The sequence below is a fragment of the Notolepis coatsorum genome, assembly GCF_963971535.1.
Source record: "Notolepis coatsorum genome assembly, chromosome: 3".
NCBI classification, from domain to species: domain Eukaryota; kingdom Metazoa; phylum Chordata; class Actinopteri; order Aulopiformes; family Paralepididae; genus Notolepis; species Notolepis coatsorum.
The window spans coordinates 59,170,333-59,197,580 of NC_140167.1; the positions used below are offsets into that span (position 1 = coordinate 59,170,333).

General features: G+C 43.2%; 1 protein-coding gene across 1 annotated transcript in view; it reads left to right on the forward strand.

The window, feature by feature from the left end:
* The window catches only part of kiaa1109 (KIAA1109), a 347,797-nt gene that overhangs the window by 296,893 nt on the left and 23,656 nt on the right, over positions 1-27,248 (forward strand). The window contains exons 73-82 of the mRNA XM_084310762.1: positions 112-276; positions 6,816-6,955; positions 7,941-8,142; positions 8,981-9,172; positions 9,951-10,127; positions 17,119-17,256; positions 21,558-21,779; positions 23,016-23,169; positions 24,231-24,388; positions 25,234-25,423. Of these exons, the coding sequence (XP_084166888.1) occupies positions 112-276; positions 6,816-6,955; positions 7,941-8,142; positions 8,981-9,172; positions 9,951-10,127; positions 17,119-17,256; positions 21,558-21,779; positions 23,016-23,169; positions 24,231-24,388; positions 25,234-25,423 (1,738 nt within the window). The remainder of the gene's footprint in view (positions 1-111; positions 277-6,815; positions 6,956-7,940; positions 8,143-8,980; positions 9,173-9,950; positions 10,128-17,118; positions 17,257-21,557; positions 21,780-23,015; positions 23,170-24,230; positions 24,389-25,233; positions 25,424-27,248) is intronic.

Here is a 27,248-nt window from a genome sequence, read left to right on the forward strand (position 1 = left end):
TAAGAAAACAAAAGACGGCCAACATCACTCACCTGGGATCTCATTGTAAACACATGTTGGTAGATGGCCTGTAATCCAGACTGCCATAACAGTCCCATGTATCCCTTGCAGCAGCCAAGGGGAAGGGCACTGGGGGGGTGAAGGCAGCCAAGTTGTACGCCTGGGTGGCTCTGCAGACGCTTCCAGAGGAGATGGTCATCAGCCCTTGTCTGCTGGACTTCCTGGAGAAAGCCCTGGAGACCATCCCCATCACCCCTGTGGAGAGGAACTACGCAGGTCAGTGAAACTACACTACGCAGGTCAGTGAAACTACACTAGACAGGTCAGTGAAACTACACTACACAGGTTAGTGAAACTATACTACACAGGTCAGTGAAACTACCCAGGTCAGTGAAACTACACAGGTCAGTGAAACTACACTACACAGGTCTGTGAAACTACCCAGGTCGGTGAAACTACACAGGTCAGTGAAACTACACTACACAGGTCAGTGAAACTATACTACACAGGTCAGTGAAACTACCCAGGTCAGTGAAACTACACAGGTCAGTGAAACTACACTACACAGGTCTGTGAAACTACACAGGTCAGTGAAACTACACTACCCAGGTCAGTGAAACTACACTACACAGGTCAGTGAAACTACACTACACAGGTCAGTGAAACTACACTATGCAGGTCAGTGAATCTACACAGCTCAGCAAAACTACACTACACAGGTCAGTGAAACTACACAGGTCAGTGAAACTACACAGGTCAGTGAAACTACACTACACTGGTCAGTGAATCTACACTACACATGTCAGTGCACGTGAAACTACACTACGCTGGTCACTAACAGCTATAATGTATTTCGATGGGAAGCAGCTCTATGACCAGCCATGTCACTAACTCACTCGCAGCTGTAGCAGCTGCTCACCAACGCCAGTGTCTGTCGCTGAGTGAGTTACGCGATTGGGCCGCTGGGTCAGGTGACCCGACCAATGACATCACTGGTAAACACGGAAGTGAAATTGGCCACAATTTGGAACCATACACCCATAGCTGTCAACCCTCCCGTTTTTCCCGGGATTCTCCTGTTTTTTCAACCTTCACGCCCTGTTCACGGTTCACGGAATTGGCATGTATTTTGTACTTATTAATTTTTACAAAATGGCTGCAATTCCCCTCCGTGATGACAGGTGGCAGCAGTGTAGATTAGAACGTTATCACAGGAAGTCAGACCGGGAGACGGTTGCGACCCGAAGAAGAATAAGAACAGCGACCGGATAAAGCTCAGAGCTCAGGGGAGAGACTGATGCACCGAGGGTGTCAAATCAACTTAACCAGTGTCTCTTGATCAAGTTTTCAAGTTTCAAGTTTCTTTAATAGTTGTCATACAGAAGTACAGAATACTTTTGTACAAAATGCTTCTTACTGTTGCGCTCCAGAGACTGTGCATGACAAGATAAGTATGAAATAAAAACATAGTAAAAATTAGAAGAAAAAAAAAGAGGTCACAGTGTTCAGTTTAGACATATGTACAATGTTCGTAGACGTAGTTACCATACGATATACAATACTGTGCAGTGTACTAATATACAATACTATATAGTGCAAGGCATAAATGGACGAGGTGCAGTTTAGGTACAATTCACAGTAGGTGTACGAGTTGTAGTGCAAATCCTTTATCAATAAATATAAAGTGTAAGTGTGTTTGTGTGATCTAAAGTGTGGAGAGTGGGTGCTGCAGTGTGTTGTTTGTTTGAGTGAGTGTGTGTGTGCGTGTGGGTGTGTGTGCTGTGTGCATTTGATGGTTGTTGCATAGTGATTATTGTTCGTTTAGCGATTATTGTTCGTTTAGCAGCCTGATGGCCTGGGGATAGAAGCTCCTTCTGAGTCTTTCTGTGCTCGCCATAAGACTCCGGTATCGCTTGCCTGACGGCAGCAGTTCAAAGAGGCAGTTGTTCGGGTGGCTCGAGTCCTTAATAATTCTCTTAGCCTTCCCCTTGCACCGCTTGTTGTAAATGTTCTGGAGGGTGGGAAGCCCCCCTCTAATTGTGCGTTCGGCTGAACGTGTCACTCTTTGTAGTCTGCTACGGTCTTGTGCAGTGCTATTCCCAAACCAGGAGGTGATGTTGCCGGTCAGGATGCTCTCTATTGTACATGAGTAGAAGTTCCTAAGGATCTTCTGACTGACTTGGAACTTCCTTAGGCGCCTGAGGAAGTAGAGGCGTTGTCGTGCCTTCTTCACAACACTGTCAATGTGTGTGGTCCATGTCAAGTCCTCGGATATGTGGGCTCCGAGGTACTTGAAACTGTTCACTCTCTCAACTGGTGCCCCGTCGATGCTGAGGGGGCTGTAGTCCTTGACCCCCGACCTCCTGAAGTCCACAATCATCTCTTTTGTTTTGCTGACGTTCAGGGAGAGGCAGTTCTCCTGACACCACTGTGACAGGTTCTCTACCTCTTCCAGGTAGGCCCTTTCGTCGTTGGCAGAGATCAGGCCCACCACTACTGTGTCATCAGCAAATTTGATGATGGTGTTGTTGTTCCGCTGTGCTACGCAGTCGTGTGTGTACAGGGAGTAGAGGAGGGGGCTCAGAACACAGCCCTGGGGGGCCCCTATGTTGAGCGTGATGGATGAGGAGGTGCAGTTGCCGGCTCTTACCACCTGGGGTCTGCCCGTCAGGAAGTCCAGGACCCACTGGCACAGGTCATAGTTCAAGCCCAGGTCCCTGAGCTTGGCTATGAGTTTGGAGGGGACTATGGTATTGAATGCTGAGCTGTAGTCGATGAACAGCATTCTCACATAGTTCCCCTTCCTCTTGTCCAGATGTGATGCTGCTGTGTGCAGCACATGGGCTATGGCGTCCTCCGTGGACCTGTTGGGGCGATATGCAAATTGCAGAGGGTCCAGGTTGATGGGGAGGGAGGAACAGATGTAGCCCTTCACTAGCTTCTCAAAGCACTTCATGGCTATGGAGGTGAGGGCTACAGGGCGGTAGTCGTTGAGGCAAGCGGGCGTAGATTTTTTGGGTACAGGGATGATGGTGGACTTCTTCAGACAGGTGGGGATGACGGCCTGTTCCAAGGACAGGTTGAAGATGTCAGTGAATACCGGGGCCAGTTGGTCGGCACAGACTTTTAGGACGCGGCCGGGGATGCCGTCCGGTCCTGCTGCCTTCCTGATATCCACTTTTTTAAAGATCCGTCTCACCTCATGCTCTGTTACCCTGAACACTGAGTCTCCATCAGCAGACCCCCCCCCCCCCATTGCCGTGGTTTGTAGGCTGGTGTTGTTATTCACAGCCTCAAACCTCGCATAGAAGGAGTTGAGATCATTTGCTAAGGAGATGTCACTGTTCAGTTTGAGGGGGGTTCCTTTGTAGTCTGTCATTGTTCTGAGGCCCTGCCACATGCCTCTAGAGTCAGCCTGTTCAAACTGAAGTTCAACTTTATCCCTGTAACGCCGTTTTGCCTCTATTACTGCTCTCCTGACGTTGTATCTTGCCATCTTGTGTTCTTCCATGTTGCCTGTCACCAGCCCGGTGTTGTATGCTGATGTGCGCACTTTCAGAGCCTCACGGACGGATTTGTCTACCCAGGGCTTTTGGTTTGGGTAGATATTAATTTTGGTGGTGGGGATTATTACTTCTACCTGAGTACAGAGACACAAAAGACACTCTGTGGCTTTTGTCTCTGGAACAAAAGGTTTGCAAATGTTCTGTGGATAAAACAATACAAAGTTACTGTATGTGATGCAGGAATGTGTAAATGTTTGGTGAACAGCCGTTTGCTCTGCGCCTCCCCTGTCCCCTCCTCTCATTCCTCCACGGAGAGCATGCCTTCACTGACGCCCAATTTCCTGAATGCGATTTATAAATATAAATTGATCCGTTTTAAAAGTTGTCGTGAATTGTCATGGTATGACAAATACAGTTACTGGTAACTCGCAGGCATTGCAGAGATATTGAGGAAAAACACAAAATCGCATTGGCTTTTTTTCTATCTCACTTTTCTCTGTAGACACACACACTGTTCCAAAAATGATATTCCCACTGCTAAATTAATGACCATAGGTATTTTTTATAGCTTTAACGAGTTGTAGTATTAATATGTAGCCTACAGTGATGAAGGTATAAAGACACTATGGTAATACATTGATTGATTGCTAACTTTAACAGATTGCAGAATGGGCATAATACAGTATGGCGCAATACACAATTGTTAAGGGGATGCAGACCAGAGAAGGACTTCTTCCCCCATTTTCAATTCATAACATTTACAGTAAAATCAAATACATTTACAGCTTACAACCTTTATTTAATGGTTAATATTTTGATAAAATGTAATTTACTGTATTTATAGCATTTACACTTAAAGTAGGAACACAAAAGTATTCTGTAAAATAATACAGTGCATTTCCTGTGAAAAAACATTTACAGTTTACCCTTAAACGAATGGCTGGGTACATACAGGTTTTGACCAGCAGATGGCAAGCGACGAGGCAGCTCCATTGGGAGGGGGCAGGGCCGAGTGGGAGGGGGCGGGGCCGGGGGAAGGGGCGGGGCTAAAATGTACACGTTTTGTCTCCTGCCTATGTTGACAGCTATGCATACACCTAGTACCTAGTCATGTTCCTTTATTGAGATTGTTCCCAACAATTTAATGAATAAATCAAAAGAAAGAAGCAACTGTGTGTATGTGTAACTAGGAGGGATATGAAGACTGTGTGTAACTAGGAGGGATATGAGGACTGTGTGTACTGTAGGTTATCTGCTGTATAATGTCATGTAGACTTTTCACAGTCATGACATTACTGTGACAGCACTTAATTATGTTAATGCTATTCAGGCGAGTGGCGTTGTTGACGCCCAGCCCAAACTGACTGAAGTGTGAAAATCCTTGAGAGGCAATTTGTGTCCTTACCACATTGGGTGCAACGTTGTTTCCGGGGCCAATCTATTCAGTGCCAGCATTAAACTAATGGAGTCCTTCACCTTGTTTGTAGAGCTATAACTATATTCTATATTATAGCTATGGATCCAATACTATGGTCATTTGACACTGAGTTTCTACCGGTCAAGATGCAAAAAAGAAATAATTTTTCCATCCATACGTTCCCGTTTTATACCATGGTGAATATAAGTATGGTTTTAGAGCGGTCTAGGGTAATTCCTGGGAGGCTGGTAATAGCATGCAACGTGTATTATACTAAATGCATTGGCATTTCGTCCCTACACACGCTACAATTAAAAAATCAAATGCATATGATAGGTATTATGTTCCATCATGAATGCATGAAAGGGTGGGGGGGGGGTCGTTTTTTGATGCTCTGATCGCCACCAACGGCATACGTTGTGGAGTAACGTTACAGTAACACTTTCGGATCACAATGAAGACATGCTCGGATTAACGCAATATTGATATCATATAGCCGTTACCTTGACTAGGATGTGCCCCAAAAAGAATATTCCAATTATCTGATCGCCAATCCAAGTAATTATGTCCATTGTGTCGCCAACATAATCCATCACAAAACACGGATCGGGAGTACTTGATTCTTCTCAATCCGATCGGGACAACCGCTCCACTTGACCGACAAAGAAAAGTCCACCCAGACCTATATAATCGATGCACAGCCCAAGACACAATGTTTCAAAGGGTGCTCGATACCGCCGCCTGGTAGGATGCGGCCAGTACTGCACCTTCGGAGTCCCAGTATGCATTTTACAGGCAACACACAGCTCCCTGACGCCTGTACGTTAATGCCAAGCAAGCAGTGCAAAAATGCTTCCGCATTCGTCACCGCACGCTAGTGCGGTAAAGCGCCCTTCTTTTCAGACAAATGCTACCGTGCGTGCACCGGCGGCGGCGTGCTCGCTCAGGTGCGTGCGTGCGCCGGCGTGCTCGCGCGAGGTGCCCGCGCATGCGACACGAGCGGAGCTCAATATATATAAGTCACCGCCCCTTATTCAGTATCCAACAAATAGCTCAATTGGCAAGGACACATGGCTGTGGATCCTATGGCTTGTTTGCTGGCGAGTTCGAATCTCATCGAAAATATTTTTTAACGTGATTTTTTTTAACGTGTATTCTTTCGCCGATTAAGGTTAGGCATTGTTTCGGAGTTGGTTAAGGTTAGAACGGTTAAGTTTAGGCGCTGTTAAGGAGCTGGTTAAGGTTAGAGTTTGTCAAAGAGAATGGCAATATAATTTCTATGGTTAAGGTTAGGCATGGTTAAGGTTAAGGTTAAGGTTAGGCATTGTTTCGGAGTTGGTTAAGGTTAGAACGGTTAAGTTTAGGCGTTGTTAAGGAGCTGGTTAAGGTTAGAGTTTGTCAAAGAGAATGGCAATAGACAGCCTATTTCCGCGAAAATGAAAGGCGCATTACTGCATGCCACTACGGTAAATTTTTGCACTGCTTGCTTGGCATAAAGCTACACGCCTCCCTGACAGTGAATAGGGTATTAAAATCAAAAAAACTAAAAACGACCCAGAAACGTGTTAACACGTGATTGCCACTCAACGGTCGGGCCTCAGAAACGTGTTACTCAGTGATTGGCACTGAATGTGTTAATTGTTCTAGAAAACAGACTGCTTTACAAGATTTAAATGATCAAAATCATCTTCAAAACATTCTCAGATTAAAAAATATGACTCATCATTTGAAAGCTTACATTCTGTACTTTCGCAATCTGGAATAATCTGGAAAATGAAAATGTACACATGTGGCACGAATCGCTGTGCATAGACACATTTGTCTGTACCAGTAGGTAACTGTGTCTATGTGCGTGTTTTGTGTGTGTGTGTGTGTGTGTGTTCCCCTCACAGCTGTAGCCTCCCAGGAGGAGGACATGGGTCAGTTTGAGCCCGTGGAGCCGCTGGAGGAGTCCACCACCTCCCTGGTATCGTCCTCCACCTCCGCCTACTCCTCGTTCCCCGTGGACGTGGTGGTCTACGTCAGAGTGCAGGTGGGTGGTGCCACAGCGCTGACTAACGCTTCGGTCAAACGCCTCCATGACCCTTTGTGAGGCTCTTTAGTTGAGCATTTTACAGATTACTGCTCCCAGAGAGTAATGCGTAATGTAATCATTTTACATGTGAAATGAGTAACAAGTAACAACGAATATATATGTTTTATTGTAGCGAGCCCAACACTGGTCAGGACACATACTGTAGTTGTTCTCTGATGTAACAGTAGCTTAGTTGACGGACAAGTTGACCTGTCTGTTCTGTCATGGAATAGAGCATAATGCCGGGGACACACCGGATGCCAAAGCAGCCAGTTTCCTGCCGGCTCCATAGTTTCAGCATCTGCTCTATTTTCACCGCGAGCCACAAGAATCATGCATACTAACATAACTTTGTTTCTTTTTTTCTTTTTTTCTTTCTTTCTTTCTTTCTTTCTTTCTTTCTTTCTTTCTTTCTTTCTTTCTTTCTTTCTTTCTTTCTTTCTTTCTTTCTTTCTTTCTTTCTTTCTTTCTTTCTTTCTTTCTTTCTTTCTTTCTTTCTTTCTTTCAATGGATGTGTTCAAGAAGGAGCAGGACGAAGAAGAACATTGTCATTAAATCAAAAGGGAAAAATCTAAAAAGAGAAATAATTACATCATATTTACCTCATTACACAAAGCAGTAGCTTTGCTAACAGTTTCAACATTAAATAAGCATCAACAATTTAATTTGACCTACCCTCCTCATTTCTGTATTTCTCTAAAATGATTTTCTTCTATTTGTATTTAATCAGTGACGTGCTATTGCTTTGCTTGATCTCTTCGCGTAGTCCGTCTAGTACTCTAGTTTAATCCAATGGTCCGTCCAGAAACGTTGTATAATTAAATCTGCCATTTAGGTCAGAGTAACAGAGGAATCGGGAAGGTAAACACACCGCAGACCGGTAGATAGAATTGAAGAAATATAAACTTAATTGGATTGCATTGTCCATTTTTCTGTTTCCCAGCCTTCTCAGATCCGCTTCAGCTGCCTGCCCATGTCCAGGGTGGAGTGTATGCTCAAGCTGCCCTCGCTGGACCTGGTCTTCTCCTCCAACCGCGGCGAGCTGGAGATCCCCCAGGGAGCCCACCCCACCGAGGGCCCCTCGCACCCGCCCTCCTCCACACCTCCATCCCAGCACATCCTCAAACCGCCCCCCAGCAGCAAAGGTGTGAGCTTAGAGAAATGCTGCTCAGAAATGGAGCTAATAGGCTTTGTATTGTGAATTCAACTAGATATATATTTAACATTTGATGAAAAAGTCCTGAAATAGCAGTCAAATGTGTATTTATTTACATGCTGAAATGACTGATAGGACATAATTATAAATAAATTATAAATGATTCCTTCTATTTTTGGTTAAAATAGATGTGTCTGTTGTGCGGCTGCCCTGTTGGGTTAGATTACAAGCAGGAGAGCTGCAGCCGACTCAAGTGCCCCGAAAAACACAATTCCTTGGCCAGAGGATAAGAAAAATATGATCTACTGTAGGTTGAAAACCAAGGGAATCATCTGTTTAACTCGGGCAGCACGGTGGCGCAGTGGTTAGCACTGTTGCCTCACAGTAGGAAGGTCCTGGGTTCAAACCCCAGCAGGGCTTCTTTCTGTGTGTCAAAAGACATGCATGCTAGGTTTCCTGCCCACTGCTCCTAAATAGTAAGGATGGGTCAAACGCAGAGGACGGATTTCTCCCAAAACGGATTACCGGTAATAAAGGTTCGACTTAAACATGAACTTCTGCACCTTCTCGCATTCTCCCTCTCCCATCCTCCCTCTCCCATCCTCTCTCCCATCCTCTCTCCCATCCTCCCTCTCCCATCCTCCCTCTCCCATCCTCTCTCTCCCATCCTCTCTCTCCCATCCTCTCTCTCCCATCCTCCCTCTCCCATCCTCTCTCTCCCATCCTCCCTCTCCCATCCTCTCTCTCCCATCCTCTCTCTCCCATCCTCCCTCTCCCATCCTCCCTCTCCCATCCTCTCGCCCATCCTCTCTCTCCCACCTTCCCAGCATCTCCGTTGCTGGGGAGCCCTCTGGGCCGGAGCCGCCACAGCAGCAGCCAGTCGGACCTCAGCGCCCCCCCCAGCAACTCGTCTGGCCTCAGCTTCACCGCCTGCATGTCCGACTTCTCGCTCTACGTCTTCCACCCCTACGGCGCCGGCAAGCAGAAGTCTGCTGTCACTGGGCTGCCTCCGGCAGAGAGTTGAGTACAAAACTAGTATTTTTTTTTATTGAACCTGTTAGACTAAGAACTGTATAAGTCAGTTGTGTGAAGTGTTATTAAACCTAAAAGTATCTAAAGTGGGGACCTTGGGGTCTTTGATGCCTCGCCGTGCATGTTCCAAAACCGAGACCGGCTGTGCAACAGCCCTGGTTGGTCAGATCCAGAAATCCATCTGGGCAGTCCGAATGTAGACCTCGTTCTTGGTTTGCTGAACAAAGATAATCAAATATATATTGAGGAAAGTGACATTATATAGCAATGGGAGCATGGTTATCTGGAAATGTCACTACGCACATCCCAGAGACACGATTTGCTGGCTGTAAGGTAGACTGATGTTCAGGTAACCAATTCTGGTCAGGGTATTACACATACAATAGTGCAAGCTTTGAAGTGGAGCACTAAGGAAATACAGTTATTAGTTTTTTCAGCCATGCCAAGCCATGTGAAAGCCATGTTTGTTTACCCATTCTCCATTGTTTTCCATGCCATTGGTACAAGTGGTAGCCTATTTTAATTTTTTTTTCACACTAGCTATTAATTCAAGTTAGGCACAAGCATGCAACAAGGATGAAACCGCGTGTGCAGCAGGGTGAAGATATCAAGCACTAGTAGGGAGGCAAAAGGACTGTTTCAATACTTTTTGATAATAACATTATACTCTCAAAAGTAGCCTGCCTTTATAAATTGATGTTCACTAATAAAACCTAGCGTGAATCAAATTAATCTAAGTTTTATTTTAAATTTTTTTTACTGAAGGCACAGTTGATGACGAGCCGTCTTCAGTGACTGGGAGGAAGGATTCTCTGAGCATCAACCTGGAGTTTGTAAAAGTCAGTTTGTCCAGGATGCGTCGCACGGGGGGGCCCACCTTCATTGAGAGCTTCATCCCTGCCAAGGGTGGCAAGATGGACACCACCCTCATCAACATCTCAGGTACTACAGCCACCCTGGAAAACGCAATCCTTGTTTGTCACGTGTTAAATCTTTCAGCATTACTGTTCAACCTGTTTTTGGATGGACCCGTGGGCCCTACACTCGCAGACTGACTGACTCCAAATTGTTGATACGCGCATGCGTGAGTTTGTAGGCATCAGATGGATCATGTGAGCCAAGTTGAAGCTCACAAACCCATGAAAACGGCATGAACAAAATGTCAACTTAAGTTTGGTACCGGTTGCTACTGGTTCCTAATTGGTCAGAACCCAAATGGTGCCACTACTGGTACTTGACTGTCTAAAAGGCAATTCCTATTCAGACTAAAATAACCTGGAAGTCAACGTAGGCAAGACAGGAAATAGAGCTGAAAGCAATATTGAAAGAATTCTCCCATCTGCCCTGATTCTTTCTATTGGCATTAAAGCATCTATAGACACTTTCTGATTCAGACAAGACGGCTTGACAGCGCCTCACTCTCTCGTTAAAGGTCCCATGGAAAGTAAATAAAATCACTTTTTGGGCAATTTTACACAATTCCTGTGAGTCTATGGAACACATCTGTACGTTTGTTTTTCAATAAATTTCATTGTTTTGTATTTTTAATCAAGTACTGTGGAGCACCACTTTCTGCCCTTCCAATGTCCAAGCTGTTTTTGGCATACTCGCAATGCGCTTTGAGTGACAGTCACCCACCTGCACTAGCAGATACGAGAGAGAGAGAGCGAGAGTTCCCCCCCCCCTGAATCCCCAAATCCCTCCCACCCATTTTATCTAGTGAAGCTGCTTCTCTGTGTGATTGGGTTGGCTAGCTAGCAGCTAACGTTACGTTAACGTTACGGGTGCATTGCAAAGCTTATTTATAAAAAAAAAAAAGCACAAAAAGAATATTCCAATTATCTGATCGCGATTCCAAGTATTGATGTCCATCGTGTCGCCAACATAATCCACCACACATCATGCATCGGGAGCATTTGACGCTTCTCAATCCGATCGGGATAACCGTTCGACTCGCCCGACAAAGAAAAGCGAGACATTTGAACGTTACACAGACAAGGTTTCAAAGGGTGCTCGATACTGCCACCTGGGAGGATTTGGCTGGTACTGCACCCTCTGTGTCGCAGTATGCCTTCTAACGGCAACATACGGGTCCCTGACATTGAATAGAATATTAAAATCATGGTTGGCGTTCAAAGGATGGCGCCCAATCACGTATATAAATGTTGTTGGCGGGGACTCGGGGCGCCCCACGTTAACACATTGACCGCCGGGGGTTGTGCCTATCTTATACCACTCTCTGCCATCGTTAAACGCCTATGGAGATGTTTACCTTCTTTGCAGGGCTATAACTTTTTAAATTGTATTGCTATATTGACATTACTATGGCCCATTCAACATCGATTATCTATCATTCAGGATGTGGGAATGTTATACTTTTTCATTCATACATTGTTGTGTTAATTAACCTTCGAGAATATAAGTATGTTTTTAATCTTTTCTGCTGTAATTCCAAAAACAGTAGTTATAGGCCCTGACGCATATGATAGATTATCGATTGGCGTTTCTTTCCCATACACGCTATATAAAAAAATTCAAATGTATATGATCGGTATACATTATGCTTCATCATGCGTGGAGGAAAGGGGGGGGGGGTCGTTTATAATTCCTTGATCATCAGTAACGGCTTTATGTAGTATGGGTGGATATATTGATCAGACTGTTTGCAAACAAGGAAATGCACAATCGGGTTGAAAATAACGTTAGTGTCCCCTTACCATGCGCCGATGATACTGGCGGAGAAAGATCCCACTTATTCGACGCCGATCACCTAGATCCATTTCTGGTTTGTATGGCGCAATAAACGCCGAAATCATATCGATTATTGCGTTATGGCAGCGATCCATATGTACTATAGTGTCTGTCAGGAGTCGCGTAGCAAGATGTGACTGCCGGAGGAATTTCCTCGACACACCGATGACACTTCCGGTTTTTGAGTGTGTAACTCGCCCGACCATCCACCAGGCGGCGGTATTGAGCCGTTGCAGTCCCATCTAGGGTCCCGCTAGGGCACCGGGGGTTGGGTGGATGAATTATGAATGCCATGGCGAAAAAATGAATTATTGATCTAAAAAACGCTGTACATCGATGTTGGCGGTCAGCGCATGGCGGGCAATAACGCTGGAAAGCGATTTTGGCGACCAATGTGTTAAGACGCATGCTGCGTAATCGCAATGTCCTGGGTTCGAATCCGGACTACATGTCAATGCAACACATGTCCTATCAATAAAGCATGAAATGCCCCAAAAAAAATTCTTAAAACCTTTTCTTTTTTTAAGTGATACTGACTCGCCCACATCTCTCTCTCTCTCTCTCTCTCTTTCTCACCAGTCAACTTTGACAAATGCAATCCAGCCAGATCGTGCAAATAAGATGTTATTTATACTCTTTGACTGCCATGCTGTTTTTCCATCTTTACTCCCTGGAGCCAGCTTTTTTGACAATTTTCACGATGTTTGCAGACCCATCGTATATTCTATATTATAGCTATGGAGACAATAGTATGGCTCATTTGACGGGCACTATTTATACTCCAACACATGCCTTCGTTCGTGCGCTATCCCATGCTAAAAATCATCCCGTTTCAAAATAATCCAGTCTCGTCTTCTGGAATGCGAGATATGACGTGTTTTGTGCAGCATGCGCATTTTCATGCGGGTTGTTCAGCTGAAACCCGGAATGTTTCTATTCACAAAGTCATTTTCTAACGCTGGGATAATTACAAAGGCATGTTTTATGGTGGAGTTCGGTAAAATAGACATTACCTTTTGTCAGCAGGTCCACCAAAACCCTGTCCACTCTTGTTCCAAGTGTCTTAGGTCAGAACAGGATCAATAAATATAACGTTAGTTGGCCCGTTAGCAGTGCCAGGGTAAGGTTACATCCAGGAACGTACATCCAAACAGCCCATTTGAAAATACTAGAATCCAACATAGTCTGGTGAAAACGCACCTTATGTTATGGATGGATCGTCACCATTTGTCCTCTTCATAATAATCTCCAATAGTTCGCTCTAGGCGATCGCCATTGCCGAACGTTAGTTGGCTGTAGTCTGGGGTGCTCTCAACTCGGCGACAGATACTGTTACCTCCTCGGCCGGTTTGACACTAGTATTTTTATGACTTACCAGAAGTGCTGAGTCCAATGTAGTCTGATGAAAATGCACGTTATCATCCATAAGTGTGATCGTTTTGCCCTCTTCATAATAATCTCAAAATCGCGATCGCCATTGGTACCTTTCTACTCACTGCTGATCCCTCTCTAGTGCTCTCAACTGCAGCATGGGGGGCCCAACACTAAACTAGCCCAGTTCAAAAGGTAGGCGATACTGCCACCTATCGGGATTCGATCGTCATTTCAATTCTAACTTACTCAGAGGTCCCAGGAACACACACCAAGGTCCGCGTGACTGTTTAGAATAATAATAATAATAAAAAACGAAAAACGAGAAATCTCCATCGCTGGCTTTGAAAAACGTGAAATCTCGTTTTTGGCGCTCAATGAGTTAAACTAGAATACAAATGTCAGTGTTCTAAATTAATGGATGTATTAGTCTATACAATCCACAGCAGGAAATATTATTCATCAAACGGGACACTATGTTTCGTTTTCGCTAAATTTGAACAATCCCCTCCTACTGGCGCTTGTAGTGAATATAAAGTGGGAAACTGTTGCAGGTGAATAATAAGATATCTCGGCATCCAAAAGGTTTTAGAAAAAGGTTTTAAACGTGTTATAATCAGCCTGGCATGCTAGGCCTACTCCAGAGTTCCAGATCAGTCATTGCACCCCTCTGTTTAGCATCACTACCTCCTCTGTGTTGGAAAGAAAGGAAAAATACCCAAACGCTTGCAAAAGTGATTTTAATTCTAGAAACAACTGAAGTAATGTGATTCCACATTTATGATTTTGACCTAAAAATAAAAAGTGATCGATTTTATTTTTATTTTGCCGTCGTTTAATTTTTGTAAAATCTTCTCTCCAAGCGAGGGCTTCCGGTCTCCATTCGTTTAAGCAGATACCAGGCATTTGTTTTGTTCTTCCTCGCCGGTTAGCAGGGCGGCGAGGTGTTCTGGGTGCTCCTACTTCAAGTTCAAGTTCTTTAATAGTTGTCATACAGAAGTACAGAATACTTTCATACAAAATGCTTCTTACTGTTACGCTCCAGAGACTGTGCTAGACAAGATAGTATCAAATAACATAATAACATAATATAGCATGAATTTAGAAGAAGAAAATGAGGTCACAGTGTTCGGTATAGACATATGTACAATGTTCTGAGTTACCATATAATATACAATACACAATACTATGCAGTGTACTAATGTACAGTACTATCTAGTGCAAAGCAGAAATGGGATGAGGTACAATTTTAGGTACAATTTACAGTAAGGTGTACGAGTTGTAGTGCAATCCTTCATCCATAAATATAAAGTGTGGGGAGTGGGTGCTACAGTGTGTTTGTTTAAAGTGGGTGTGTGCTATAAGTGTGTGGAGTGGGTGCTACAGTGTGTTTGTTTAAAGTGAGTGTGTGCGTGTGGATGTGTGTGCTATGTGCGTTTGGTGGTTGTTGTTGTGTAGTGTTCATTCATTGTTCGTTTAGCAGCCTGATGGCCTGGGGATAGAAGCTTCTTCTGAGTCTTTCTGTGCTCGCCTTGAGACTCCTGTATCGCTTGCCTGACCGCAGCAGTTCAAAGAGGCAGTTGTTCGGGTGACTGGAGTCTTTAATGATTCTCTTAGCCTTGCCCTTGCAACGCTTGTAGTAAATGTTCTGGAGGGTGGGGAGCCCCCCTCCAATTGTGCGTTCGGCTGAACGTGTCACTCTTTGTAGTCTGCTTTGGTCTTGTGCAGTGCTATTCCCAAACCAGGAGGTGATGTTGCCGGTCAAGATGCTCTCTATTGTACATGAGTAGAAGTTCTTAAGGATCTTCTGGCTGACTTGGAACTTCCTTAGGCGCCTGAGGAAGTAGAGGCGTTGTCGTGCCTTCTTCACAACACCTAAGGAACCACTGCATGCTTCCTCGGAATGTAACCAAAACGAGGTCCATAGAAAGGACACTTCCTACTGCATCCTACCCATTTGAGACGGCCTAAAACTTAAAAAGTTCAACTTCCTATGCTACCTCTATAGGAAGCTTCATTTCAGCTTCATGGTGTATATATATTAACAATATATATTTATTATTTGAAAGCTGTTAACTGCTGTCCGCTGTAAATTTGATAAAGGTTGTTGTTTAGGTAGGAAATTAATATAGATTTGATTCACAGAAGCAAATGATATCATCAACATAATGTTTCCACAGCTTAATGTTAAAAAACCAAAGGGTTCTTGTCACTGAACACACAGGGCGACAGGGAATCAATCAGGGAATCAATCAATCAATCAAATTTATTTGTATAGCACATTTAGACATGACACTTGTCAACCAAAGTGCTTCACAGTAAGTCGCATACCAAAGAAAGTGCTCCTAAAGTATAAAATAAACAGAAAATATAAACAACCAACGGACAGATAAAGAAACCGAACAACACGTCAAAACAAACAAGGCAAGAGTCAGAGTGAGTCAGGGAAGGCTAGGGAGTATAGATGAGTTTTGAGTTTAGATTTAAAGGACTCTATGGAGGGGGCAGATTTGACGGACATTCATTCAATCTTTATTTATACTCGATAATACACTGAGTAATTAAACTCATTTACAGTGCCGTCGAGATGTTACATACACAAGTGTCACAGTGTGTTCATAAATATAAAGACATCAGACAATCAGAATAATTGAGAGCACATTTTAAAATACATTAAAAAAAAAATAATAAAACATCTTTTAAAAAGAATAAAATAGCTCAAAATTAAAACAGAGGTAATAATTTAAAAACAATTACATATTGTGGTGACCTGATTGGTCATTAAGGTTCTAAACCGACCCATAGACACTAGAGTGTCTAGTTTCAGTGTTTCCTGCAGGGTATTCCATGATGTAGGGGCAAAAAAGCCAAAAGCAGATCTACCAAGTTCAGTACAAACTCTAGGCACTCTAAGTGTAAGCCAAAAACTGGATCGTGTACGACAGGGTCCAGTGGTCCATTCCAATAAAGAACTAATATAATTTGGACAATCTCTAATTATGGCTTTATAGATAAAAAGATTGCAATGCAACTTACGTCTTTCTGCCAGAGAGGCCCACCCGACCTTATTATATAGGATACAATGGTGAGTACCATAACTATCACCGGTGATAAATCTAATGGCTGAATGATAAACAGAGTCTAAGGGCTTAAGAGTGGAAGCCGCTGCATGTCTATAAATCACATCTCCGTAATCCAAAACAGATAGGAACACTGCTTCAACAACTCTCTTTCTACTAATCATAGGGAAGTTGGCTCTATTTCTATACAAAAAGCCATGGGGATGCTGTTCCAGCAGTCAGGGGCTGCGACAGCAAAAGCACCCCCCCCCCCCTAGACTTGAAGTTGGACCTACGGGTGGTTAGGAGACCCTTATCCGCTGATCTGAGGGCCCTGACGTTGGTATATAGGGGGTGAGGAGGTCTGCTAGGTAGGCTCAGGAGGTAGAGCAGTCGTCTGGTAATCCTGAGGTTCTTGGTCCCGCTCCTCCCGGGCAGTGTGTTGAAGTGTCCTTGAGCAAGACACTTAACCCCTAACTGGTCCCGATGAGCAGGTTGGCACCTTGCATAGTCGCCTCCGTAATCGGTGTGTGAATGTGTGAGTGAATGGGTAAAATGTGAGGAACAAATTGCAAAGCGCTTTGGATAAAAGCACTATATAAATGTACCATTTAACATTTTACCATTTACACAGTCGCTTTCCCAACAACGTTAGCATAGTTCGGCACAACAGAAGTACTCTGTAGAAGTAGTCTGTACCAAGAGTCTGAATATATAATTTGTCTTCTCCCCCCATATCTCTTCCCTCTCAGCGGTATGTGACATCGGCTCAGCCTCCTTCAAGTACGACATGCGGCGTCTGAGTGAGATCCTGGCGTTTCCCAGAGCCTGGTACCGTCGCAGCATCGCCAGGCGTCTCTTCCTGGGAGACCAGACCATCAACATGCCAGGTGACTCATTCACTCTGCTGTAGGCCTTTGAGAACATAATCTCTATTTGTAAAAGTACAGTATCTATTTGAAATGCAGACAAGTAAGGTTGGCCGAAGCTGAGAGGAGTATTGGGATTGTATAACTAGTGGAGTCATTGGTTTCTCAAGGTCATTTTGCTCAAGAGTGCTGCCTTCAGCAGGATCTGTTATTTTGTTGTTTAGTTATTCATTGAATTATCATTACTTTGGTGTTTGACATTTGAGTCTCATTGATGAGGAAAATTAGGAAATTAGTTTTTGGTTACTTAACCCATTGCAACCGGGAAACACATTTGTGTGTATATGCAGGCTATATAGTGAATTTTTTGCAGGCGTTTTAGGTCTAAATAGGTTAAAGACCTAAGTGTCTGGAAGGATTAAAACAGTTGCTTAGGGGGGAGTGCTAGGCAAGATTAAGTCCAGTTGCCAGCTCCCATCAGGAACTCAAGATTTACTGTAAATATGGCAGCTCACACAAATTCAAATGTTGACTGTCTTCATTTATCAAACACCTCTATGAATCTAGGAACATTTTAATTCCTACAATATGTACCCCTTAGAAAATGCTCTCAATATTTAGGCTATTCCCAAGGTATCATGTTAAAGGTGCTTTAGATCAGTGTTTTTTTTATGCTGCACTTTTATTTTGAAGGACATACGTTTCCCATGATGCAGCACGCGTGCAGTAGCCGTTTGCTGCCAGCGTTGTCATGACTAACACTAACGTTGTCACATCAGTTAGCGCTCATTGATTCGAGCATTTGTAAACATGGCGAAATGCAAATACGACACTGACTACATTAAATATGGGTTTTCTTACATTGAGGACAAAAGAGAGGGACCAAAACCTCAGTGTGTGGTGTGCTGTGAAGTGCTAGCACATGAAAGCAAGAAGCCATCAAAAATGAATATTCTTCATAATACAATGCTGTTCAGTATCCCCTGATAGGGTAATCTCTGCTACAGTTCAATTTAGATTCATGAGCTTGATGAGCATCACCAGTTTAAACTTGTTTAAAAGGCGTATGCCTGTAATTCAAGATAAGTCTGCCTTTTTATTTAATACAATAAAAGTCTGCCTTTTTATTTCATATTTCATACATTTACATTTTGATTCTTGAATCATGATGGGCATCATCAGTTTAAACTTGTTTAAAAAGAATATTATGCCTGTAATTCAAGATAAATCTGCCTTCTGTAGTTCTCTGTAGCTCACTTGGTAAAGCATGGCACTAACAATGCTGAGGTTGTGGGTTAGATCCCATGGGACTACCTATACTGAAAATATATGCACTCATGTACTGTACGTTGCTATGGATAAAAGGCAAGCGTCTGCTAAGAAGCATATATATTCTTTTTATTTAAATTTTTCATTGGGTTTTAGCCCTAGTTGCACTTTTGTTGTACTTGTTTTTTTTAACAATGCATGAAGGATTGTGTATTACTGCACAATATATTTTTTTAAATAAATCAGTGGTTAAAAGATTTGGGTCGCAACTTAACACTTTGGCTGCCATGAAACGTGTTTAGACGTCATTGGTGGCCATGCTCAAGTTGCCGGAGGACGCTGTACAGCGTCCTTATATCAATATTTCAAAAATCTGCGATCGGATTCATATGTCCCCTCCGCTGGCCTGAGATCCACCAGCAGGACCCACTGAGCTCTCTGGCGGTTCAGGAGCGCCATCTGGTGGCCGATCGGCGCAATCGCTTAACAGGATGTGCCATAGAGGTTGTGCTAGACGTCCGTATTACTTCCGGGCACTCGCTATAGGTCCCGGGACTCTGGCTCGTCACGCTACACAGTGATCGATTGCCAATAACTCGATAAACAACATGATTTGGACGTATATACCATTATACAAGCTGGAGATGGACCGGGTAAATTTACATCCCATAATGATGAGATTTCTACTCTACGATGATCGCCCAACGGCGCGCGGAGACTGGGGTGAGTTTTAGCGTGTAACATTACCGTCTTCGATACTAACTGCTATTATCAACATTTGACCCACATTAGATGATTGGTATAACGCTGCCCACGGAATTATAAACGCCCCCTAGCCCATCCGGTCAACATCAGATGACGTGTAGTAACTTCTAGAAGTACGTCTAGTTGGAATTTTTTATATCGCGCTGATTGCCATAAAACTGTATTGCATCATCAATATAATGCATTTGGGGCTATAGATCACGTTCTGGAGAAAGCTGCAGAAAGAGATGAAAACATACTTATACATTAGACCATACTTTACTATGAATATGTGAATGAAAAAGTTTAACGTTGCTACACAATGAACAATACATATAGGACTTTGAATGGGCCCTAATAATGGCAATGTAGCAATAGAATTTAAAAAGTTATAGCCATGCAAAGAAGGGGTACTTCTCCATAGACAAATAGAGCCGGCAACCTATGGTATATCATGAATTTAACCCAAGGCAACCAAAGTGTTAATGCCTAAGGAAAAATGTGGGTCCTGAGGCTAGACCAGTTGAGAATCACTGCTTTAGATAATAGAGTAATCCTTTTTTTATTAAATTTTTTTTATAAATAATACATCCACAGCGCTTTTAGAAAGGTGCAGAATAAAAGTATTGCCCCCCCCCCCCCCCCCCACCCAAAACAATTATTGATTAATTAATTTATAATTTAACACTTTGATCGCCGGGGTTAAATTCATAATTTACCATCCCTCGCCAGCCCTATTTAACATGGAGAAGTTCCCCTTCTTTGCAGGGCTATAACTTTTTAAATTGTATTGCTAAATTGACATTACTATGGCCCATTCAACGTCCTATATCTATTGTTCAGGGTGTAGCAACGTTATACTTTTTCATTCACATATTCATACTAAAATACGGTCTAAAGTATAAGTATGTTTTTATCGTTTTCTGCAGCTTTCTCCAGAACTTGATTTATAGCCCCAAATGCATTATATTGATGATGAAATACAGTTTGGTAGGAATCTGTGCGAGATAAAAAATGTCAACTGGACGTGCTTCTAGGAGTTACTACGTATGATCTGATGATGACCGGATGGGGGGGGGGGTCGTTTATAATTCCGTGGCCAACGTTCGATGATTCATCTAGTGTGGGTGATATGATCATTAGAGCAGTTAGTATCGAAGACGTTAAAAAATAACGTTGAAACTCACCGTAGCTTCCTCGCGCCATTGGGAGATGAGCGTGGAACAGAAATTTTTCTATTATGGGATGTAGAAATATCCCATCCATTTCCAGGTTGTATAATAGTATATACGTCCAAATCATGTTGTTTATCGAGTTATTGGTAACGGATTGCTATCCGTTGTGATCAGCTCGAGTCCTGGGACTATTAGCGAGTGATCGGACCGAATTGAAATTAGCACCAGCTTCCACTTCTTGTTTCTGCCCTGGGCGATCCGCCGATCGGCCACCAGATGGCGCTCTTGAACCGTTGGAGAGTTGAGAGGGGCTCAACAGTACATCTCATGTCTCCGGGGGAGAAATATGATTTCGATCACAGATTTTTGAAATATTGATATCAAAGACGCTGTCCAGCGTCTTCGGCAGAATGAGCATGGCAAGGAAAGACGTGTTTCAGCGTTTTCGGCGATTAAAGTGTTAAAAAGAAAATAGTTGCGGGTCCAAAATGAATGTTGTTGTTTACATGTTGCAGTCCCCTCCGCTTGTATGCGTTCTACAACGGAGTTCGGCGATTCATTTCTGGTCATGTGACATGTACGCCCAATCGTGGGACCGCAAGTGTCTACACTGGTTAAGCTTAGGCGCTCTTTCGAAGTTGGTTAAGGTTAGAGTTTGTCTTAGAGCATGGCGATAGATTCTTTCGACGGTTAAGCTTAGGCGCTCTTTCGAAGTTGGTTAAGGTTAGAGTTTGTCTTAGAGCATGGCGATAGATTCTTTCGACGGTTAAGCTTAGGCACTCTTTCGAAGTTGGTTAAGGTTAGAGTTTGTCTTAGAGCATGGCGATAGAACGCCAGGTGCTTTGCAGGCTGTTTGACGCGGAAATGGGCAAGTGGCCAATCAGATTCGCAAAATCGCCGAACTCCGTTGTAGAAAGCATGGACGCGTCCCCTCCCTACTTCCCATTTCCCCACGTGGAATGCGCCTGATTGGACAAATTACATGATGGTGCTCTAGTGTGACATCTAGTGGCTGAATGTTATCTATAGCACCTATAATTTTTAATATCTCTTCCTTCGAGCCAACATCTCTCTCTGTGGTCCAGCTGACATTTCCGAACATTAACCGTCCTCCTTTCCTTCCACCTCCCCCAGCCTCCGGCCCCGCCACCCCGGACTCCTTTGAGAACCAGCACTTATCCCCAGAGTCCAGCCGCAAAGCCTACTGGAGGACCTGGGATGGCAGTACCGGCGGACAGCACATGCCCCAGTCCCCCAACGTATTCTCGGATCACTCCACCGGGAACATATCCCACCTCAAGTCCCCGGTGCCAGGACGCACCAGAAGCATATCAGATTCCTCCGCCCCTAGAAGAGGTACGTCCCAATGTTTGATTCTCCCAGCGATGCTGTTTGAAGGCACCAGCTGTTCCAATTTGTTATCCAACTTTTGGGGGCTCTAGCTTGCTAGTTTTTTAAGCTTTTTAGGGTATCATATGAAACTAGACATCAGGAATCTGTTATGCTAGCGTGGGGCTAAATAATGCTCCTGTTGTGAAGACACAGGAATTGTATACAAATATTGAGATCTTCAAGCTACTGTATATGCTGAGTGCATGTTCTCTAGGGATCCTCCAGAGAACACACTTGAGTTGTCATGAATTACATGTATGATGTTTGTCAATTTAAAAGATAATTTCTCAAGTCAAGAAAGTAGTTTGACTCAGTTAGCTAATGTTTGCTAGCAATATTGATAGCGTTTGATGCTATAATGTAACGTTAGCTAGCTGACGATTACACTTTTTTAAATTGACAAACATCATATGTGTTCATGGTACAATTCAAACAATAGAAAAATTATTTCTGTGGTCCAGCGGAAGGGGAGGGACTTTGTCTCTCTATGTGCACAATACAGCCGACAAGGACAATGGAACATTTTATGTTATTAATTATTAAATAAATAATAATAATAATTCAAAGACAAAACTTGAGCCATTTTGAAAGACATAGTGGAGTAACGTGGACACAAGCAATGGCATTTATTGACTCCTATGGGGCACTACAGTAAGAATTCAAAGTCCCTCAACCCCACTGTATGTTTGTCCTAGAGATGTGAAACTTGATACATTTTTGGTCATCATTTTGGAATATTGGAAAATCTTGGATTTGTTCATTCCTTGTCATACAGTGGAACCTGGTCCATTGCTGCCATACAGCTATATGTATTATTATCATTAACCCTTTCACTGCCACACTACAGAACCGTATGTACTGTGTGGTAGTGAAAGGGTTAAAGGTGCTATAGAATTTAATGTTAAATAATCATTTTAAAATAAATATATATATAATAAATAAATTGTCTTTTATAAAAAGATATCCATAGAACCTTTGGATTAATGAATTTGTGCGGTTCCAAAATGAATGTTGTCGTTTACATGTATCCCCTCGCTACTTACCATTTCCCCACATGCACCTGACTGGATAAATGACATGCTGATACTGTAGTGTGGCATCTAGTGGCTGAATGTTATCTATAGCAGCTTTTTGAATTGGATTTCGAAATATTTGAATAGAATCATTAGAATATATTATTACGTATTCCCTCTCTTTTAGAATCAGTGACCAAAACGTCCACGCCGTCGTTCAGTAAGAACATCAAGGCGGCCGGCCAGCAGGGAACGCCGTGGGAGACTCTGGTGGTGTTTGCCATCAACCTGAAGCAGCTCAACGTCCAGATGAACATGAGCAATGTCATGGGGAACAACACGTAAGTCATCGCAGTTAATGGGACCGCCTATTTCCACACTGTGGTTTTGCAGGTTGTCATCACAAACAAATAGTTTTTCATATCTACTTGAGGTTGGGGTAGAGACGTGAACTCTCTAGTAGTGTTAAGTGTTGTTGTTGTAGTGGTAGCAGTCGGTCTTGTGCTGATTGTTCAGAGGGGTTGCCCTTCTCTATCCATGCTTCTGTTCATGTTTTAGCTCTCAGACTGGACAGAAGGATGGAAGCTGACGACCCCAGTTGCTAAAGCGTTTGGTTTAAGTTTGGTATTCTCCATGGCGTTGCTTATTATTTGAACTTGCGACAGTGGCTCGGGAGGTAGAGCAGTCGTCTGGCAATCCAGAGGTTCCCGGTTCGATTCCCGCTCCTCCCGGGCAGCGTGTCGATGTGTCCTTGAGCAAGACACTTAACCCCTAATTGCTCCCGATGAGCAGGGTGGCACCTTGCATGGTTGCCTCCGCCGTCGGTGTGTGAATGTGTGAGTGAATGGGTAAAATGTGAGTAACAAATTGTAAAGCGCTTTGGATAAAATCGCTATATAAAAAAGCAGCCATTTACCATTTATCATAGTTGAGCTATTGTCATTGAACACTGAACCTTATACACACCCATAGACCATACCATCTCCTGCCTCAAATCTTCACCTCAATTTCCAAGAAGCAATTGTATAAATATTTGATATCACACCTATTTACACTGTACTTAGATTGTACTTAGGTTGTACTTTAGTTTATATATTGTATTGTATAGTGTTATTCCTTTTTTTACTGTATGAAGCACATTCTCAGGGGCTCATACAGAACAAAGCATTTCACTGTGAAGTACATGTACGTTTATGTGTGACAAATAAAAACAAACTTGAAACTTGAACTTATGATATCTCACCTTCACAAGTGATATTGAGAGTAATTTCTACATGATGGAGAGCATACTTGTATACTTGTATGCCGTGACAAATAAAACTCTTGACTTGAGCTATCCATCATTCAACTGGATCACATCACTGGCAGCCTGCCACTCACTGTTGTGTTGTTTGCCCTCCAGCTGGACCACCAGTGGACTGAAGAGCCAAGGCCGCCTGTCGGTGGGCAGCAACAGGGACCGGGAGATCAGCATGTCCGTGGGCCTGGGACGCTCCAAGCTCGACTCCAAGGGCGGGGTGGTGGGAGGCAACATAGACGTCAACACCCTAGAGATGGTCTGTAAGTCGACAAAATAGGACCTTCTCTGTTTTCTTCTACAACCATCTATAAGCCAGTTATTGCAGCGCCAGGTCCAGTGAAGACGGGTGTGTGTAGACCTCTGATTTAGAATTTGGAGAAGAGAGGTTTTTCAAGGGATATTTCACCTGTCGAGTTAAAGCAGTCTTACCTCTTATGTACAGTCGTCTACTAGCTAGCAACCACTGCTGTCCCTGTCGTCTGCAGTCAACACCACCATTCCTCCCAGGTGTCAGGCTCCTCGTTCACTTCCAGATCTAGTCTAAATAGTATACGTCTGAGGTATAAACAAAGTACTACTGTGCGGATTTCAATAAAAAAAATTAAGGGAAAGAAATCTCTTCCAGTCAAAGGTACATGTTTGGTTTGGCATTTGATGTGTCTTTATAGATTTCCTTATTTCCTGCCTTGCATGGAATGTTTGGGGAGTGGTGACCATGGTTACCTGCTGCCTTGCTGGAAGACATTTATATGAAGAGTTGACCTTTGGTCAAACTACACCTAAGTGAGAAATAGCTAATTTACTGATAATTTGATTTGATTAGCTAAAAGAAACGAGTACCTTTGACACAGAAACATATTACACAGAATAATATTGCTGTATGGTTTGTTTATAATTCAGAAGTATAATATTTCAACTAGGTCCTCAAAATGAATGGAAGTGAATGAGGAGTCTGACACCTCGGTGGAATAGTGGTGATGACATGGGGAGTGGTTGCTAGCTTAGATGACTTTGACTGCAGATTTTTTAAATAGTAGTGAAATATTAGAACTTTTGCTAATAATTATTGCAGCTTTAACCAACCCATGTGTTTATATTGTCTCAGCCCACATCTCTGAGCACCCAAACCAGCAGCCCAGCCATAAGATCCAGGTCACCATGGGCTCCACAGAGGCCAGAGTGGACTATATGGGCTCCAGCATTCTCATGGGAGTCTTCAGCAACGCTGACCTTAAGCTCCAGGATGAATGGAAGGTCAACCTGTGCACCGTGGACGCCAGCCTGTCAGAGAAAAGGTATTGACCTTATTCACCTGGTCGCCATCTTAAAGCTATAATATGTAACATTTCCACATTAGAATGTTTAAAAAATTACTAGACAGTGGCTCAGGAGGTAGAGCGGTCTTTTGGTAATCGTAACGGTCCCAGTTCAATTCCCGCTCCTCCTCGCCGAAGTGTCCCGATCAGCAGGTTGGCACCATGCACGGTGTGTGAATGTGAGGAACAAAATTGTAAAGCGGTTTGGATAAAAGCTCTATATAAATGCACCATTTTCCATATATTCAGTTGAGTTCTTACATTACCCTGTGTCCTGTAGTCTCTTCTCAGTCGTGTCATATCTTCTTTACCCCCTTCCTAACCACCCCGTAGTGCAACAATTTGCTGTGCCTCCAATATCATGCTGTGACCGGTTGCCTCCGAAGTAGCTTTTTTTTATTTATTTTTTTATTTTTAGCGGAAGTAGCTATCATTTTATTTTCCATTAAAAAAAACTTGAATGTTTTGCTATACGCTACCATATCTATGAAACTGACCCTACTGGTTAGAACGATTGACAATTCCCTGACTAAAAAAACAAACTACAGTGGCTCAGGAGGTAGAGCAGTCGTCTGGTAATCCAGAGGTTCCCAGTTAGATTCCCGCTCTTCCCGGGCAGCGTGGGAAGTGTCCATGAGCAAGACTTAACCCCTAACTGCTCCTGATGAGCAGATTGCCACCTTGCATGGTTGTGTGAATGTGTGAGTGAATGGGTAAATGTGAGGAACAAATTGTAAAGCGCTCTGGATTAAAAGCGCTATATAAATGCACCATTTACCATTTATTTTACCACCCAAATCTGTGTTTTATTTAACTATCTGCCGGAGTGTAGCGTTCATGGCGCTAGCATTTTCCATTCACTTACATGAAGCGGTTAGCATTAGCTTTGTTGTGCTAATACTTTTGAGCTACTTATCAACTCTGTGGTTTGGATTTGGGTGATGTACCCCAGTCTGCTAGTAGTTGTAGCCGTGTAGCTGAATTATTAATCTAGATAAAAGAAAAGTCTTCATTTTAACAATGAAGACAACAACTTCCATGATCCCACACTCCTTCACAACGTCATCAAATGCCATCTTCTGTTATTGTTTTGAGTGAGATACCCCTAGTGGTAGAAGATTACATAATTGCACTTTTAAATAAAATAAAATTTTGTATCACAAAGGGGCTGGCGTGGATAAACCAAGTAATATATGGCTGCTGACTCGCATGAATGCACTCTCCGATCCAAACACTGTCTCACTCTCCGGTCCCAGGATGGAACTCATCATAATCTCAAGTTCAAGTTCAAGTTCTTTAATAGTTGTCATACAGAAGTACAGAATACTTTCATACAAAATGCTTCTTACTGTTACGCTCCAGAGACTGTGCTAGACAAGATAGTATCAAATAACATAATAACATAATATAGCATGAATTTAGAAGAAGAAAATGAGGTCACAGTTGTTCGGTATAGACATATGTACAATGTTCTGAGTTACCATATAATATACAATACACAACTATGCAGTGTACTAATGTACAGTACTATCTAGTGCAAAGCAGAAATGGGATGAGGTACAATTTTAGGTACAATTTACAGTAAGGTGTACGAGTTGTAGTGCAATCCTTCATCCATAAATATAAAGTGTGGGGAGTGGGTGCTACAGTGTGTTTGTTTAAAGTGGGTGTGTGCTATAAAGTGTGTGTAGTGGGTGCTACAGTGTGTTTGTTTAAAGTGAGTGTGTGCGTGTGGATGTGTGTGCTATGTGTGTTTGGTGGTTGTTGTTGTGTAGTGTTCATTCATTGTTCGTTTAGCAGCCTG